Consider the following 17,642-nt stretch of genomic DNA (forward strand, 5'->3'; position numbering starts at 1 on the left):
AACCACAGCCAGAAAGTGAGAGGATAAACCCTAGAAAGAAGGAAGCCACAGAAGGGGAGCCTAAATGACGCACACACTGCCCACAGTGGACACTCGAGGTCACAGGCAGAGGACAGACCCCACGCAGCCTGGCCACGCTGCAAGTGCAGAGCGAGGTTCTGCTGCGCCCACAGGATGGCCGGGAAAACCAACGCCGGCACCTCCGCAGAGTGCGGCAGAGCGCAAGTCTCTGCAACGTGACGTTCGTAACATCCAGGACACAATCTGAAATTACTGCACGTACTAAGAAATAACAAAGTATCACCCAGATTCAAGAGAAAAGATCCACAAGGACCAACTTCGAGAAGATTAGATGCTGGACAGCAGACACGAATTTAAAAGATAGCTATTATAACTCTGCTCACAGACTACAAAGGAAATCTCAGCAGGAAAATGAAAACCATTTTTAAATAAAAGCAAATAGAAATTCTAAAACTGCAAAAAAGAGTATGTGGCATAAAAAAATCTGAACACTCAGAGACTGAATGAAAATAAAAATGAACACACCTTAATTAAGTGTGAGAGGAATGCAGCCTGGCCACGTGTGTCCTGGAGCCCGTGACAGGGCACCACGGGGCACAGACTGTGCTTGGACACATGACCTAGAAGTCCCCAAATTTGGTGAAAGACAAAACTTACAGAATCAAGATGCCAAAGCACAATAAATACAACGGAAATCGTACCTCAGCACATCACAGCCAAACTGCCAAGAGCCAAAGAGAAACCTTCACAGATGCTAACCGGAAAAACAACAGTCAACACACTACTCTATATGCATGGGAACTATCCTTCGAGAATAAACGCAGAACAGACAACGTGAGGTCCGTGAAAACCAAGAGAGCTCCTTGCCAGCAGCCCTGCGCTGCCTGCAGGAGTCCCTCAGGCGACGGGAAACCAAAGAGAACACACATCCGCAGGAGGAATGAGGAGCACTGGGCACGGCCAGTACCGGAGCAGGTGTCAAAATGACTTAGTCCATTCAAATCTCTGGATTAATTTCTTTTTTTTTAAATTTTGCATATATGTTTACTTTATTTTTTTTAATTTCAGCAATATTATGGGGGTAACAAATGTTTAGGTTACGTATATTGCCTTTGCCCCGCCCAAGTCAGAGCTTCAAGCGTGTCCATCCCCCAGAGTGCGCACCGCACCCATTAGGTGTGAATACACCCATCCCCTCCTCCCCACTCCCACCTTCCCAACGCCTGATGAATGTTACTTCCACATGTGCACTTAAGTGTTGTCAATTAATACCAATTTGATGGTGAGTACACGTGGTGCTTGGGTTTCCATTCTTGGGACACTTCACTTAGTAGGATGGGCTCCAGCTCTATCCAGGATGATACAAGAGGTGCCAGATCACCATTGTTTGTTGTGGCTGAGTAGAACTCCATGGTACACATATACCACATTTTATTAATGCACTCATGGATTGATGGGCATTGGGTTGTTTCCACATCTTTGCAATTGTGAATTGTGCTGCTATAAACATTCTCGTATGATGTCTTTTTTATAGAATGTCTTTTGTTCCTTTGGGTAGATGCCCAGTAATGGGATTCCTGGAACAAAGGGTAGTTCTACTTGTAGCTCCTTGAGGTATCTCCATATTGCTTTCCAGAGAGGCTGGACTAGTTTGCAGTCTCATGGACTATCTGATTTCTTAAGAATGTTCAAGGCAATGATGCATCCTCAGGGCCAGGGGCAACACCCATGGAAACCATGTCAACAGGCCTCTGCGGCTGGGAGAGTTTCACATTTGGTGTGAGCTGGAGCAACACTAGCCGAGTGGACCCTGAAGCACGAACACACACCCTAAGCACACCACTGAAACACAACACGATGGTGCGCCTGAAAAGCCAACAGGTAAACTAAAACAGACGCCTAACATAATCAAGTCACCCGCAAGAAGGCAGGAGAGGAGGAACACGCAGGACAAAGTCACAGCCAAGCCCAGCAGCACAACCACAACCACACGAGCCGCGCGGCACTGGAAAGGCAGAGCCCCGCAGAGCAGACAGAACCGGGACTCGACCACTTGCTGCCCACAGGCGCTCCTTGCGAAGACAGAGTTCGCTGAAAGTGAACGGACGGGGAACAAACATCCCGTGCAAAGAGGAAGCATAGGAAGGCTGACTTAGATGCACCAGCATCAAAGTAGACTTTACAACACAGAGTGTCACGGGGGAGGGGTCAATCCGTCAAGAAAGCATGACCATGGTCAATGTGCACACTGACGAAAGAGCGCAAACACATGAAGCAAATGTTGACACAATTAAAGGGAGAAATAATACATTAACAGCCCTTCCTCGCAGTTCACACGAAGACAGAAAAGATTTGAACATGTCCGAAGTCTTGCTGAGTAACACATACAGGACACCGTGCCCAAGGACAACAGAGCACACGTTCTCTCCACGGGCACGTGGTGCGGCCACCACGACAGACCACTGACTCCATTAAAGGGAAGCCTCAAACACAGAAACAAAATGATGTAGCCTGCGTTCTCTAAATACAATGGCATTTAATCAGAAATCGACAGTAAGTTAACTAAGAGAACTAAAGATATTTGAAAATTAATAATACAGCATATTTCTAAATAAGCCATAAATCAAACAAGTAATCACAAAGGTATTAAAATTTTTCATATCGAATGATAATTAAAATATAATTTATCAAAATTTGTGAGATGCAGCTAAAGCCATCCATTGAGGGAAATTTAAAATTTTAAAAGTGTTATAATTGAAAAAAAACGGTAGGTCTAAAAACAGTGGCCACAGGTTTTACCTTAAGAAAACAACCCCAAAGTAAGCGAAAGGCAGGAAATAAGGTAGAATAGAAACCAATGAAAACAGGTTGCATGTTTTTCAAAGGACAAAGGGATATACTCTTCTCTGGCCGAAGTTAACCTATTTAACAGACCACTCGGGGGTGTCAGAAGTGGTACCATGTCCCCCATTAATCAGAACAGTTTTCTCTGGCTGCACAGGAAGCAGCTGAGCCCAGCGGAGTGTGGCCAAAATACTCAGGGTAGAACCTTCGAGGACAGAGATGCTGCCAGAGGTAAAATACGAGGGTAGGACCTTGTCCTTCAGAAACGTTGTGCCTTTAGTTAGAAATAGTGTCATAAGTAAATGAAATCTTGGCAAAATAATACTCTACCCGTTTAAAGCTTGCCACACTCAAAAGCACTTAAATCACCACAGAACTGTCTTCTGCCTCCTTGGAAACAGGCGTGCTGGTGGGAAAACTCATGTCTGTACGCACACATGTGCACACGGACACACGTGCGTCTGGATCAGGAAACTTGCAGAAAGGGGTGCTCACGATGGAAGGTGGTTTAAAACAGGGTAACAGGTCGAACTAGGTCACGTTAGGGTGAAAAAGACAGTGGCTGCCAACCATCAAGGGAGTGACCAGAGTAGCTGGAGTCCTTGAAAACGGGAGGTTACACTAACTTAAACCCACAGGTTTCTCACTGGTGAAGATAAACAGCCCGCATCACTCGAAGGTTAATGACAACACATACCTGTATGTCCCGCCAGCTCACGACTCACTCGGACGTTCCCTTCACGAGTTTTCAGATTATAAATGGAGCAAATGTTATCCAGCCCACCGCAGGCCACGTAGTTCCCAGAAGGGGCGTACGCACAGGTCATGACCCAGGAGGAGCGCAGAGGGATGGCGTGGACCTGAAGGCCAGAACAGACAACGCGGACACTTGTGAGTTCAGAAACGTTAACACCGACACTAGGATTTTAGTCTTCAACTTTCATTGCATGGAAGGTGACAGAGCAAAAGAGCCAGGAAGTAATTCGCACGTGTGGCCGATCTGTATTAGGGACCCAGTGCTGCACCGGGGGCACCGACTCAGCACGCAGTGTTGCCAAGTCCCAGCATGCAGTGCGGCGGGCACTTAAGAAACAGCACTGCTGCCCCCTGCTCAACACCACGTATTAAAAGGAAATACTTCATTAGCCTGACAAATGGCCAAAAATTTATTTGAAACAAAAACAAAATAGTTTTACTGAACAACCACACTGGACACTATGACTAATCCTGCCACACCCCCCCAGTGCTTCAGGTTTGTTATAATCAGTGCAATCTTTCATACGTTTAGCATTCTTTAGTAAAATCTATCACAGTGCTTTTTTATTCAATACAATTTTGGATTAAATTTTAAAAAGTTTTTTTTTTTTTTTTTGAGACAGAGTCTCACTCTATTGCCCTGGCTAGAGTGCCGTGGCATCAGCCTAGCTCACAGCAACCTCAGACTCCTGGGCTCAATTGAGTGATCCTCTTGCCTCAGCCTCCCAAGTAGCTGGGACTACAGGCATGCGCCACCATGCCCGGCTGACTTTTTCTACGTATTTTTAGTTGTTTGGCTAATTTCTTTCTATTTTTTTTAGTAGAGACGGGGTCTCGATCTTGCTCAGGCTGATCTCGAACTCCTGAGCTCAAACGATCCACCCGCCTCAGCCTCCCAGAGTGCTGGGACTATAGGTGTGAGCCACCGCGCCTGGCCAAAAAAGAATTTAATTTAATTTTTAAAGTATAATGCCTTCCACATTATCTCTTGTGAAAACTACTAAGTGAAAAGCTCTATTTCTTTATTATATAAAAAAAAATAAGAAACTTCCCAGTCTGAGCACAAACTGGAACCCAGGTCTCCTAGAATGTAAGGAGGCACCGGCCTCCCACACGGCCGGCAGGCAGAGGACCCCGTGGCCCCAGTGTGCAGGCTCAGCAGCAGAGACCAGCACACAACTCGGCTTCTGCCTCACCCGCACGGCCTTACCCACAACACTGCTCTGGCTGCCTCCCCGTCCCGTACTACCTGATCTAACAAAAATGAACCCAGAGCTAAAAATCGCACTGTTTCCTGGGCTGGCTTGCCGGGGAAAGGGATTTTCCGGGCCCTACCTTGTTTGTGGTGTAGCTGTCCCAGATGATAAGTTTACCATCCTGCGAGGCACTGACAAGAAGCCTGGAGGGAAAGCACAAAATCAAACCCGTTAGTTCTACCCTACAAAGGCAACAAACGAAAACTGAGACTCTGGTGACTTCTAACGTGTGCTTCAGCATACGTCTGCTTGAGATAAAGCACACTTATTAATAAGTAAAAATTTTAAAAAGTTCCAAATGTTAGACCCGTTCTGAAAGCATAACGACAGCTCAGAGCGGAAAGTGTGCGGCTCCTGGCGCAGCCCAGACCCCCACGGCTGCTCCCCGTCAGCCAGGACAGGCCAACGTCCTCTCGCAATCGCTTCCGTTTGGTTTCCTTTTATTGCAAATCGAATCGGAGACGTACAGATCTTTCAAGAGCCAACGGTGGTAAAAAATAATTAGTATACAATTTTTTGTTCCATTCTGACCCAGAGAAAGCCTGGATATAAAGGAATAAATAAGCTTCTTGACATTCCAAATTCGTGAAACATTTCTCACCCAAAAACCCCCAGGAAATTTCCCAGACTGGGCTACAAATGGGCCACAGCAGCAGGGACCAGAACTGCCAGGAATTGTTCCACGACTATTTCCTTGCTCTGGCAACTGTGCTGAGTTTGGGATCTCTGTGTTGAAAATCAGCTCTGTAGGCCGGGCGCGGTGGCTCACGCCTGTAATCCTAGCACTCTGGGAGGCCGAGGCGGGCGGATCGTTTGAGCTCAGGAGTTCGAAACCAGCCTGAGCAAGAGCGAGACCCCGTCTTTACTAAAAAAAAAAAAAAATAGAAGGAAATTATCTGGACAACTAAAAATATATAGAAGAAATCAGCTGGGCGTGGTGGCGCATGCCTGTAGTCCCAGCTACTCGGGAGGCTGAGGCAGGAGGATCGCTTAAGCCTAAGAGTTTGAGGTTGCTGTGAGCTAGGCTGGCGCCACGGCACTCCAGCCTGGGCAACAGAGCGAGACTCTGTCTCAAAAAAAAGAAAATGAGCTCTGTCCACACTTGCAGAATTACGGCAGGATATTACAAAGGAAAGTGTTACGAACAAGGGGCAAAGGGACTTTACATTATTTAGACAGTAAGCCGGGCCAGAGCAAATCCCGGAAAGCACAGCGACAGGATGCTCCGCAGAGCCGTCCCACAGAGCGTGCTGTTCCCCAGCGTGCACGGAGCTTCCACTCACAATTCCATGTGGAGATTTCGGTCAATATGGTAAACAATGACAAAGATTTTTAATTTTAAGGATTTTTATCAAACACAAGTTTTAACCATTTCAGCTGCATGCATATTTCGCTTCTGAAAGCCAATCAAACTTCCTTTAAAGGTGCAAGTTTGGAAGGAATAAAACCTTTTCAGCAGCACCCCGTTACAAAATTTATCACACAGCTGAACTAAGTGCAGGACGCAATTCTTACAGCAAATTCCTCCACCCAGGTTCAGCCACCAACATGTCAGGCAGTTAAAACTATTTCTGCGTAACGGTGTAAGGTTCCCTCTGCTGCCCTAGTTCCGCCGGGCCCCTCTGAAACTGAGCAGAGCATCCGAGCTGATCTAAAGCAGCTTACCCTCCCAGGTCAGCAGGGTCACCTTCAGGGAGGTCTCCCGGTCAGACAGCTTAATAACTGCTGACTGGCTGAGGGGTGAGGGAAACAGTAAGCTGCCCACTGATCCTCTGGAAGGTGAGAGAAGACAGGCCTCCTAATCCCAGGCCAGGTAGCTGCTGGAGGACCCGGTTCCCTGGCCTCCCCGAGGCTTCCCCATCCGCAGACCAGCGGCCTGAGGTGCTGCCACCCAGGACACAGAGGCGGGAGCCGGGAAGCAGCCCAAGGGCTCCGGAACGCTCAAAGCAGCAAAGGCCAAACACCTAACGCCCTTCCTTTCACTCAGAGGAGGGAGGGCTCTCAAGCCTGGTGCTTTAGTTGTGCTTCACTCCCAATCCTAATAAGGGAAGAGAAAATTTAACATTAATCCATGTGACTGAAAGAGAATCTCAAATGTTACTAAAGGTCAAACTTCAGTGTAAATAAATATGTCGATAAACACACTACAGATGTACACGTCTCATCCATTAACGCCTGCACATAGACAAGCCACTCACTGAGGGCTCTCCTGTACTTCTGAAAGACAAACCTGCTAGTCACTGCCAGCAGTCTGAGTGTCCGTGAATCAAACAGGCTCAGTAAAACAAATGGGATCATACATCACAGCTCTGAGTCGTGAAAAACAAATCTTGTGCAATAACCTTTGTTTATGAAGCCAGGAAATAAGAAGGTGATTAGGGAAAATCTTAAAAAAAAAAACTATTTTGGGCTTTAAAGAGGCAACCAGTGGCCTGTCCAGAAAACACAGCTATCCAGAACCGAAAAGCCCCTAAAGGGTTCTGGATAGCACAGGTCCCACTCAGTATCATTTGCTGGTTTTCTCTTGCAACTGCAAGAGAAACGACAGGCACCGGGCACCCCAGGAATGAGTGCAGACCAGCGACACCCACCAGCCTCCCAGAGGGCGACCCCTCCCCCCTTCACTCCCAGGGAGGCCGCGCCTGCACTTGGTCCCGCTTCTTCAGCTCTTGCTTTGCTCCCTTCTGATCCTGGGCTTCCAAGCAGGATTCGCGCCTGAGGCTGGACGGAGAGCCTGCCCAGCACCGTCCAATCACACATCCCGCCCGTGCAGGACGTCCAGATTCCACACACGGAGCACAGGCCCCAGGATAGCACGCTGTTTGTCTACCGTCTGCTTTTTATATTGATTAGTAAGAACATTTTCTGCTTTTCTTTGTTTTTTATTTTATAATTTTTAAAGAGATAATTCTGAATTCACAAAATATTTGCTCACATTATTTATTTGTGATTTTAAAATAATTACATATTTATGGGGTAAAACGTGATGTTTTGCTACATATTTACACTGTGGAAATGATAAAATCAAGCTAATTAACATATCCATCACTCCACATAGTTATTTATCTGTTGTGGCGGGAACATTTAAAATCTACTCTAAGGATTTTGAGACATACTTTATTGTTAACTGTAGTGCCCCTGCTGTGCAGATTTCTAGAACTCACTCTTCCGGCCTAACTGAAGCTCCACACCCTCAGCACAACGTCTTCCCCCCGCCCTCCCCCCCTGCTCCATTCTGACTGCGGCCACCATTAAAATGATCCTGCCCACTCTCATTTGCATAAGGAATTGTATGGGATACCATACAGAACAAACTAAAGATAGAATCTTTTGTTCTCTAGCTGTTTATGCTCTAAAGCAGATAATTTCACGAACAAAAGGAAAGCCAAGCAGAAAATTCCACTCTGACAATTGAATATGAAGAACACTACTACTCAAAGAAAGGCGTGTTAAGAATCACATGTCCGGTTCCTAAAAGGGCGTGTCACAGCTACACTAATCGAATAGCACTCTGTTGAATTACCTAGATGGAAAAGGCAGAAGACAGACCCTTTAGCAGCATCTAAAAGAGAAGAGGGAGATTTCACTCCAGCAGTGGCTGGAGGGCAAGGCGGCCTCCCCAGGGCGTGGGTGAGGGAAGGGCAGAGGCTGTGGGCTGACGGGGTGAGAAGGCCAGGGGAGGACCAAGGGGGAGAATTTAAGGTACAAAAAATGGAAGCCACGAAGGGAACTGCCTGTGAGACCCGCTCACAGGTGCATGTCCGTGTCTGCGGAGGCCGACGGCACACGCGAGCAGGGCACACGCGAGCAGGGCACACGCGAGCAGGGCACACGCGAGCTCGGCACACGCGAGCAGGGCACACGCGAGCTCGGCACACGCGAGCTCGGCACACGCGAGCAGGGCACACGCGAGCACGGCACACGCGAGCTCGGCACACGCGAGCTCGGCACACGCGAGCACGGCACACGCGAGCTCGGCACACGCGAGCACGGCACACGCGAGCTCGGCACACGCGAGCACGGGCACTGGGCTCCGCTCAAAGGCGCAACAGGCTCGACCCTCCAGTGCCCTCATGGGGCAGGTTTTGTGACCCTCCGAGCGGGCACTGAGCTCCCGACAGGGTGTGGGCCAAGGAGCCGTAAGAAACAGGCTGAGCGGTCAAGGAACCAGGAACCAGGGCAGGGAGGCTAGGTGGCGGAAGTACGCTGTGGGCTGGAGAACAAAGGTCTAGAAACTGAAAGAAAGCTGAGGGGGGAGGAAGAAAAACCAAGGTAGCAAGACCTGGGTAGTGAAGAAGTAACAACGTGCGATCAGCCCAGGGGAGTGGAAATTGGGCAGAGAATGTGCATCTGTGAATCCCAAATTTTTCTTTACGAAACACAGCAAATGAGTTCAGGTTATTTCCCCCGAGAAAAGCAGAGCAGCCCCTGACTCCATACCTGGAATCCGTGCCCCAGTGCATGGCGTAGATCTTGGCCAGGTGCCCCCTCAGCGTTCTCCTGGTGCGCATCTGGATTCTTCCCACGGGGTCGATGTTGTTTGTGATCTTGAAAACAAAAGCGTGACTGCGAATTAACCTCTGTGATGGACTTCCCCTCCTCCCCCACCGACCCCGGGCTCCGTTCCTCAGTGGCTTTCATTGTGGCGCCCGGCAGCCAACCCCTTCCATGATCCTTAGCGAGTCTCATGCTTTGGCTGGTCTTCGGGACACGGTTTCCGCTCCCGCCAACCTGTGTGTGCGCACACTGCCAGCCCCGATGCGCTAGCTCTCCCCTTCCTCCTCCTCGCTCTCACTGTCCACCCAGGACCAGCTCCTCCTGGGCCTCAGTCCTTACGGGGCCACTCTTCTTCCAAGCCACCACACAAATGTCCCACGTCTCGGCAAAATAAATGCTTGCGGCATCACATTACGTGTGGGCCTGGGCAAGAGTCAGCACCTGCTCTGCGGAGCCACGGCCTGTGGGACACACACCTGCTGACCCCGCCCTGCACACGCCCACACTGACGGTGTCAGGTGGCGAATGGAGCAAGTGCACCGTGACAGGGGGCTTTCAAAACGTGGGCACTCCAAAGGCCACCTAAGCACTGAAATTTAGGTAGTTCTGTCTAGTGTAATTTTCTTCTTTGATGTACTGTTTAACCTCAATTAAAGTGCACCAACTAAAGCATTTGGACAATGCAAAAATTTAATCATCCTTAGTGGAAGTATGAATGTAATTTTTCCTTCACATTTCTGTCCAATTCTTTGGACTTTACTTTTTTAATCAGGTAAACTTCACACGACATAAAATCAACCATTTAAAGTATCATCCCAGTGCATGTAGCACATTCAGAGTGCTGTGCAGCACCACCCTCTAGTTCCAAAACACCTTCCTCGCCCCAAAAGGAAACCCCCGCCCATAAGCGGTCACTGCCTACGCCCCTCCCCCAACCGCCAGCGAGCACGACATGGCTTCTCTCTCTGTGGATGCTGCTATTCCAGCCGCTTCACACACACACAGTCGTCACACAGCACACGGCCACTGTGGCTTCTCCCACTTGCCGCAGCGGGCGGTTCAGCCACGTGGCAGCCTGGGTCAGGGCTGCCCGCCGCCGCACACACGGCCACGCGCCATTCGCCCACTCGTCCATTTACAGACACTTTGGTTGTTTCTGCCTTCTGGCTACTGCGAACGGTGCTGCCACGGACGTTTGCGCACAGGTGTTTGTTTGAAAATCAGTGTTCGGTTCTCTGGGCAGGGACCGAGTCTCGGCGGAACTGCGGGGCCACACAGTCCTGAGTTCTACCTTTCTGAGGAACTGCCAGACTGGACACACACGTCACAGTTCTGAGGCAGATCTGCTAAGGAGAGGACGTTCAAAGTACTTACTTTCAGACATCGGCAATATTTTACAACTACTACCTCCATAGCAGAAGCGAATATTTATGGCTTAAGATGTTGTTTTCATCTTAACAACCCCGCTCCCCTTCTCATGCCTCTCGTCAGAATGACTTCTGAATGAAAACGCCCCCGGCAGTGGACACCCTCACTGCTTAGAGGGCGAGAGAACGGGCAGAGCGTGGAGGCACCACACGCACCAGCCCCTGCTCCGTGTCGGACTGGCCCTTACCTGGGACAGGGTTGCATCTGCACACGCTTTTCTGGCATCCTAGGAAGTAACGACAAAGGCAAATTAGTAACGTTTTAGACACATTCAATCTTAGATCTGTACCCGCCAAAGTTCCAGAGAGCCTCCATAAATTGTGAGAAGCAAAAGTAGAGTGTTGGCCAGGCGCGGTGGCTCACGCCTGGAATCCCAGCACTTTGGGAGGCCGGAGGAGGAGGATCACTTGAGGCCAGGAGTTCAGGACCAGCCTGAGAACGAGCGAGACCCCTTATCTACCAAAACATAGAAAAAAATTAGCCGGGCCTGGTGGGGCACACCTATAGTCCCAGCTACTCAGGAGGCTGAGGCAGGAGGATCACTTGAGCCGAGGAATTTGAGGTTGCTGTGAGCTATGATCAAAACACGGCACTCTAGCCCGGGTGACAGAGCAAGACTCTGTTTCCAAAAAAAAAAGATAACTATTTTATAAGGCCGGAGGTGGGAATATTTATAAATTGATAGTATGAAAATACATTGGGATTATTATAAATATACCAAATCTCTAGATTCTAAATTCATCTTCAATTAAGCTATTATCATTTTGCTTATAATTATATAAGCATTTCTACACCAGCAATAAAATCAGGAGTAAAGGGGGGGATGATTCAGAGTAGCAAGTGTTTTTGTCAAGTACTGACTTTAATATTTCCAAATACTATTCTTTTTGACATTACATATAGCTTTGGATATTAAAAAATAACATAAATTTACAAACTGGAGAAAATAAAACATGGGATTTAAGCAACTTCATCCTGGTTAGTGTCCAAAGACTAAAATGGGTTTCCAAATGTACTGCATAACACACTGTGTAGCGACATTACTGTTAAATAGAAGGCAAAATTATTGTAAAAAAATAAGCACAGATAACTTCGATTGTCTTCATCTCAGTCAATAACTGCTTGTTATAAACGAATGCAGCACTTCTCAGAACAGACACCTTCAACTTTTTTTTTTTTTTTTGAGACAGAGTCTCACTCTGTTGCCCGGGCTAGAGTGAGTGCCGTGGCGTCAGCCTAGCTCACAGCAACCTCAAACTCCTGGGCTTAAGCGATCCTACTGCCTCAGCCTCCCGAGTAGCTGGGACTACAGGCATGCGCCACCATGCCCGGCTAATTTTTTGTATATATATATTTTAGTTGTCCATATAATTTCTTTCTATTTTTAGTAGAGACGGAGTCTCACTCTTGCTCAGGCTGGTCTCGAACTCCTGACCTCGAGCGATCCACCTGCCTCGGCCTCCCAGAATGCTAGGATTACAGGCGTGAGCCACCACGCCCGGCCCACCTTCAACTTTTGAGAGTGCAGGAAGAAGTTTTCTGATGGAAACAAGCTCTGTAGCTGCTTAACAAAGACAAAACCGTTAACATCTTTCAGATTAATTGCCAGGGAGTCCTGCAGACATGTCTAACGGTCCACACTGAGCAGAGGTGGACATGTCCAAATCATTACTCAGTTTCTCTTCCTGGTGGATGTCTGTCAACACAGCAACGCGCAAGCAACTTCACCCTAAGTTAAAGCTTAGGCCCTGCTCAGCTCCAAGTTGCTAAACAATGTTTCACACCAGGTGACTGGGGCAGCTGGCCTGTCACACAAATGAATCAAGCTCACCTTCACAGGCTGGCACCCCACTTTAAAAAGAAGTTTGGGCCAGCCACAGTTGGCTCATGCCAATAATCTCAACACTTTGGGAGGTCAGGGCAGGTGGATCGCTTGAGGCCAGGAGTTCAAAACCAGCCTGGGCAACATAGCGAGATCTCGTCTTCAAAAAACACTTTTAAAAATTAGCCAGGTATAGTGGCATGAGCCTGTAGTCCCAGCCACTCGGGAGGCTGAGGCAGGAGGATCGCTTAAGCCCAGGAGTTCAAGATTGCAATGAGCTACGGTCACGCCACTGCACTCCAGCCTGGGTGACAGAGTGAGACCACCCTCTTTAAAAACAACAACAAAACTACACCTGCACATTTTGTCACTCTGTGGAGTTTTTCTTAATCCACCAGCTGGTCTGTGTATTTTAAGGCCACGTTTCAATCAGCAGTCTTTGCAATACCGTCGGCTTCCTGTGATGCTCTGAAGAGCAGCTCAAGAGTGACAGGTGAAAACAAGTACCAGAGAAAGCTCGTTCATCAAATGGGCTAAACCTGTACACACAGAAGACTCTGGGCTTTTTCTGGTGAGTCCACCCCTTTCTCACTCTCCATATGAAATCACCAGTTTAAGAACAGAAACATGTACTAAAAGTTTATCTATAAGGCATTTACTAAAAGCACTGTCTTCATGAAAGTTAGGGGAACAGAATTAATTCCTTGTAGACCTATTACTCCCCCCTTCTTAAAAAGCTCATGGACTCTGCAATTTAACACTGCGTATCAGCTGTAAATTAGAACTGAAATGTTTTAGAATTCTGTGAAAGGTATTCTTTGTACAGTGCAGTTAATTGCACACAGTTGTTTGTATCTTCAATCAGATACATCTGCTCTCTCTAGTAGTCTACTAAAAGGAGTAGATTCTAGTCATCATCCCTAAGGAATAACCCTTTCAAAATTAAGAAAAAATACATCAGGCACACAAAAAATTCTTTACTATTATTTGTTTCTTCTTCTTTTTTTTTTTTTTTTTTTTTTTTTGAGACATACATAGTTTTGCTCTGTTGCCCCAGGTAGAGTGCAGTGGTATCATCATAGCTCACTGCAGCCTCCAACTCCTGGGCTCAACCGATCCTCCTTCAACCTCCCAGCCTCCCTGGGACTACAGGCACACACCACCACACTCGGCTAATTTTTTTTTTTTTATTTTTAGTTGCCCAGCTAATTTCTCTCATTTTAATAGAGACAGGGTCTCGCTCTTGCTGAGGCTGGTCTCGAACTCCTGACCTCAAGCTATCCTCCCACCTGGGCCTCCCAGAGTGCTAGGATTATAGATGTGAGCCCCTGCGCCTGGCCCTATTATTGTTAATATTCTAATTTTGAAATAAGTTTTCTGCCCTCAACTTAATAGTCCCAATATTCAGGGGAGGGAAGCAGATACCACAGTCTGATACAGTGGCCAAGAGTATCACAAAGCTAATTCCCAAAGTTAAGATAAAGAGTTAAAAAAGACATCTATGGGCCGGGCGCGGTGGCTCACGCCTGTAATCCTAGCACTCTGGGAGGCCGAGGCGGGTGGATCGCTCAAGGTCAGGAGTTCGAGACCAGCCTGAGCAAGAGCGAGACCCCGTCTCTACCAAAAATAGAAAGAAATTATATGGACAACTAAAAATATATATATATATAGAAAAATTAGCCAGGCATGGTGGCGCATGCCTGTAGTCCCAGCTACTCGGGAGGCTGAGGCAGGAGGATCGCTTGAGCCCAGGAGTTTGAGGTTGCTGTGAGCTAGGCTGACGCCACGGCACTCACTCTAGCCCGGGCAACAGAGTGAGACTCTGTCTCAAAAAAAAAAAAAAAAAAAAAAAAAGACATCTATGAATTCTATGGAGACACTTTATGTACACTCAAATAACAAATTATAATATATGGAAAACAAAATCCTGAAAACAATGTACCAGGCCAAGTGTCTGAATCTGCAATTAGTACATACTGGGTCAAGTAGGATTTAATTTCAATCTAAAACACCGAGTAAGTCATTCTGTACTCTGTCTTTCCTAAATCAGACAACATCGGACCTGAAACTCAAATGATCAATAAAACAAAACAGAAAAGAAAAGAAAAAAATGGGCAGGGGCAGCGGCTCACGCCTGCAAACCCAGCGCTCCGGGAAGCCAAGGACCACTCGCGGCCAGGTCAGGACCAGCCTGGGAAACGCAGGGAGACCGTGTCTCTACAAAAAATAAAAAAAAAAAAAAAACGAAGCACATATACAGCTACATACTCTAATTTGGTTTTTAAGTTGTTCGGCCTCCTGCCGTAATTGGTCAAGTTCACTCATCTTCTGATCTTAGTGCTCTTCAACTCCACCTCCAAGAACTGAGATCTGAAAAAAAAAAAAACATAGGCACAAAAAATTAGTAAATTGTTGAGTCATTTAATGAAGTGGGTGAGAAAAGTAAATTGAAAATTTGAGAGCTATGGTTTCATTAGAAATCAACACTTTTCTTTAAGCATTCGTTACAACATATAAAATGCCTACCTAGGGCCAGGTTCATAAAATATAATCACAATCATTTACTGGCTTTGTATCATATGACAGTGTCTAATATACTACTGAAAATGTGGTGGATTAAAAAAAGAAAAATCTGGCCAGGTGCTGTGGCTCACACCTGTAGCCCTAGCACTTTGGGAAGCCGGAGTGGAAGGGTCGCTTGAGGCTAGGAGTTTGAGACTAGCCTGAGCAACAGAGCTAGACCCTGTTTCTACAAAAAAATAGAAAAATCAGCTGGATGTGGTGGTGCATGCCTATAGTACCAGCTGAGGCAGGAGGATCGCTTGAGCCCAGGAGTTTGAGGTTGCAGTGAGCTATGAGGATGCCACTGTGCTCTAGCCTGGGCAACAGAGAAAAACCCTGTTCTCTGAAAAAAAGAAAAGAAAAATCTGGACAGGTGAGGTGGCTCATGCCTGTATTCCCACCATTTTGGAAGGCCAAGGTGGAAGGATTACTTGAGTACAAAATTAGAGCCCAGCCTGGCCAACATAGCAAGATCCCGACTCTACCAAAAAAAAGAAAAGGGGGGGTGGAGAAAGAAAGAAAGAAAAATCTGTTAAGCAGCATTTTCCATGAAAGAATCTGGGTTTCCCCAAAAACCCAAGAAGAACAGACTGACTTTAGAGTAGCAACCACACAAAAACGCAGAGGCAGTTACTTCAGGAAACGGAGACGGGGGCAACGGGGCAACCCATAGTGACTGTGACCCAGGACTGGTCCAGAGATGTCACAACCATCACACCGCAACCCTGAACGCCCACGGGGTGGTGTCCGGCGGCTGGGTTCGCCTACAGCCTGCTCTCCCTGGGATCCCAGCAGGCTCAGAAACAACACCTTGATCCCTACAGGGATGGGCTAACCTAGGCTCAGTGCCAGCCTCCCGCACACCCACCCGGGCACGGCGGGCAGGATTCCCGACGTCAGAGTCAGTGAAATCACCCTGTTGAACACGAGACTTCCCAAAGATAGTGTCATAAATGGAGTTTGCATTTCTGACCAAGGTCTTGGCTGTTAGCCGTAATGTGACTGAAGCACCACGAAGCCGACGATACAATTACTGACAATATTTTTTTTTTTTTTTTTTTGAGACAGAGTCTCACTCTGTTGCCCGGGCTAGAGTGCCATGGCGTCAGCTTAGCTCACAGCAACCTCAGACTCCTGGGCTCAAGCGATCCTACTGCCTCAGCCTCCCGAGTAGCTGGGACTACAGGCATGCACCACCATGCCCGGCTAATTTTTTCTATATATATTTTAGTTGTCCATATAATTTCTTTCTATTTTTAGAGACGGGGTCTCGCTCTTGCTCAGGCTGGTCTCGAACTCCTGACCTTGAGCGATCCACCCGCCTCGGCCTCCCAGAGTGCTAGGATTACAGGCGTGAGCCACCACGCCCGGCCAATTACTGACAATTTTAATCACTTTTACTATCATAACTCTGCGTAAAAGTCATAGGGTTAATATGCATCGAAATTCAATTGACAGTTGTGTATTTTCTTAAGAATGAAACCCATCTAGGGGAATTATCTGGATGGCCCAAAAAGCTTAGTTGGTGAAATTCCTACACTTCCTGTTCTGCACAAAAGCATTCAAAAATCATTATGACATGACCTAATTATAGATATATATTTATTGATGACAACAAAAGAATCTCTCCCCATGAAAAGCATATTTAGAAGTGTGTGAGTTCCCGGTACGGGTGGTGGGAGATCCCCCCAGCTGGGTCCTGGCCCTCACTGCGCCCACCAGCGTCTACACCACATGTGACAGCTAATGAAATGCCGTGGGCTGCTCCACTGAGCTTGTCCTCAGGCTACGTGACCAGTCAACTGGGAAACTCCTGGGAAAGACAAGAGGAATCTCAAACTCGTGTGCGTTGACCTTAGACGAAGTCCACACGACCCCAAGAAAGGCCGGCACTGCCGTGCAGCCGAGGCTCAGGCGAGTAGGGGCCTGGCATCAGGACCAGGAGACGGCAGAGGGCAGGGCCTGCGCTCACCGCTCTCTGGCAAGGCAGAGTGTGCGGCAACAGTTTTAGAAAAATTTCTGACCACACACTTGTTTCTAAAGGTACTATTTGAAGTGGATGTTTTAAATCATGGGGACAGCTTCACTAAGGGAGAACACCTCAGGCCGCCCTGCACAAATGGAACATCACCAAGTTAGATGCAGACAAAGTCACATTTTGAGGACAGTTTATTCTAATGGGGTAAGACTGGTTAATTCTTTCCCTAGTTTTCACGTACAAATTCTAAGGACTGTGCCAGGTGCAGCGGCTCATGCTGCAGTCCCAGCTACTTGCAAGGCTGAGGCAGGAAGATCCCTTGAGCCCAGGAGTTTGAGCCCAACCGGAACAACACAGTAAGAGACCCTGTCCCTAATTTTAAAAGGGGACTGGGGGACGGGTACATTTCTATTTCTATTAGCAATAAGTCTCCTGTAAGACACTCTTTAATCTATACATACACTAGTGATAAGAGAAA

The 17,642-nt window shown here is 47.5% G+C and overlaps 1 protein-coding gene across 5 annotated transcripts in view; it reads right to left on the reverse strand.

The window, feature by feature from the left end:
• Positions 1-17,642, reverse strand: part of GNB1 (G protein subunit beta 1) — a 77,556-nt gene that overhangs the window by 11,467 nt on the left and 48,447 nt on the right. For all 5 annotated transcript variants that reach the window (XM_069464727.1, XM_069464725.1, XM_069464723.1 and 2 more), the window contains 5 exons: positions 14,893-14,994; positions 10,990-11,028; positions 9,318-9,424; positions 4,957-5,020; positions 3,563-3,725 (listed from right to left, as the gene is read on the reverse strand). In XM_069464727.1, coding sequence (XP_069320828.1) covers positions 3,563-3,725; positions 4,957-5,020; positions 9,318-9,424; positions 10,990-11,028; positions 14,893-14,949 — 430 coding nt within the window. In that variant the 5' untranslated portion in view covers positions 14,950-14,994. The remainder of the gene's footprint in view (positions 1-3,562; positions 3,726-4,956; positions 5,021-9,317; positions 9,425-10,989; positions 11,029-14,892; positions 14,995-17,642) is intronic.

Source organism: Eulemur rufifrons, unplaced genomic scaffold (genome assembly GCF_041146395.1).
Source record: "Eulemur rufifrons isolate Redbay unplaced genomic scaffold, OSU_ERuf_1 scaffold_84, whole genome shotgun sequence".
NCBI classification, from domain to species: domain Eukaryota; kingdom Metazoa; phylum Chordata; class Mammalia; order Primates; family Lemuridae; genus Eulemur; species Eulemur rufifrons.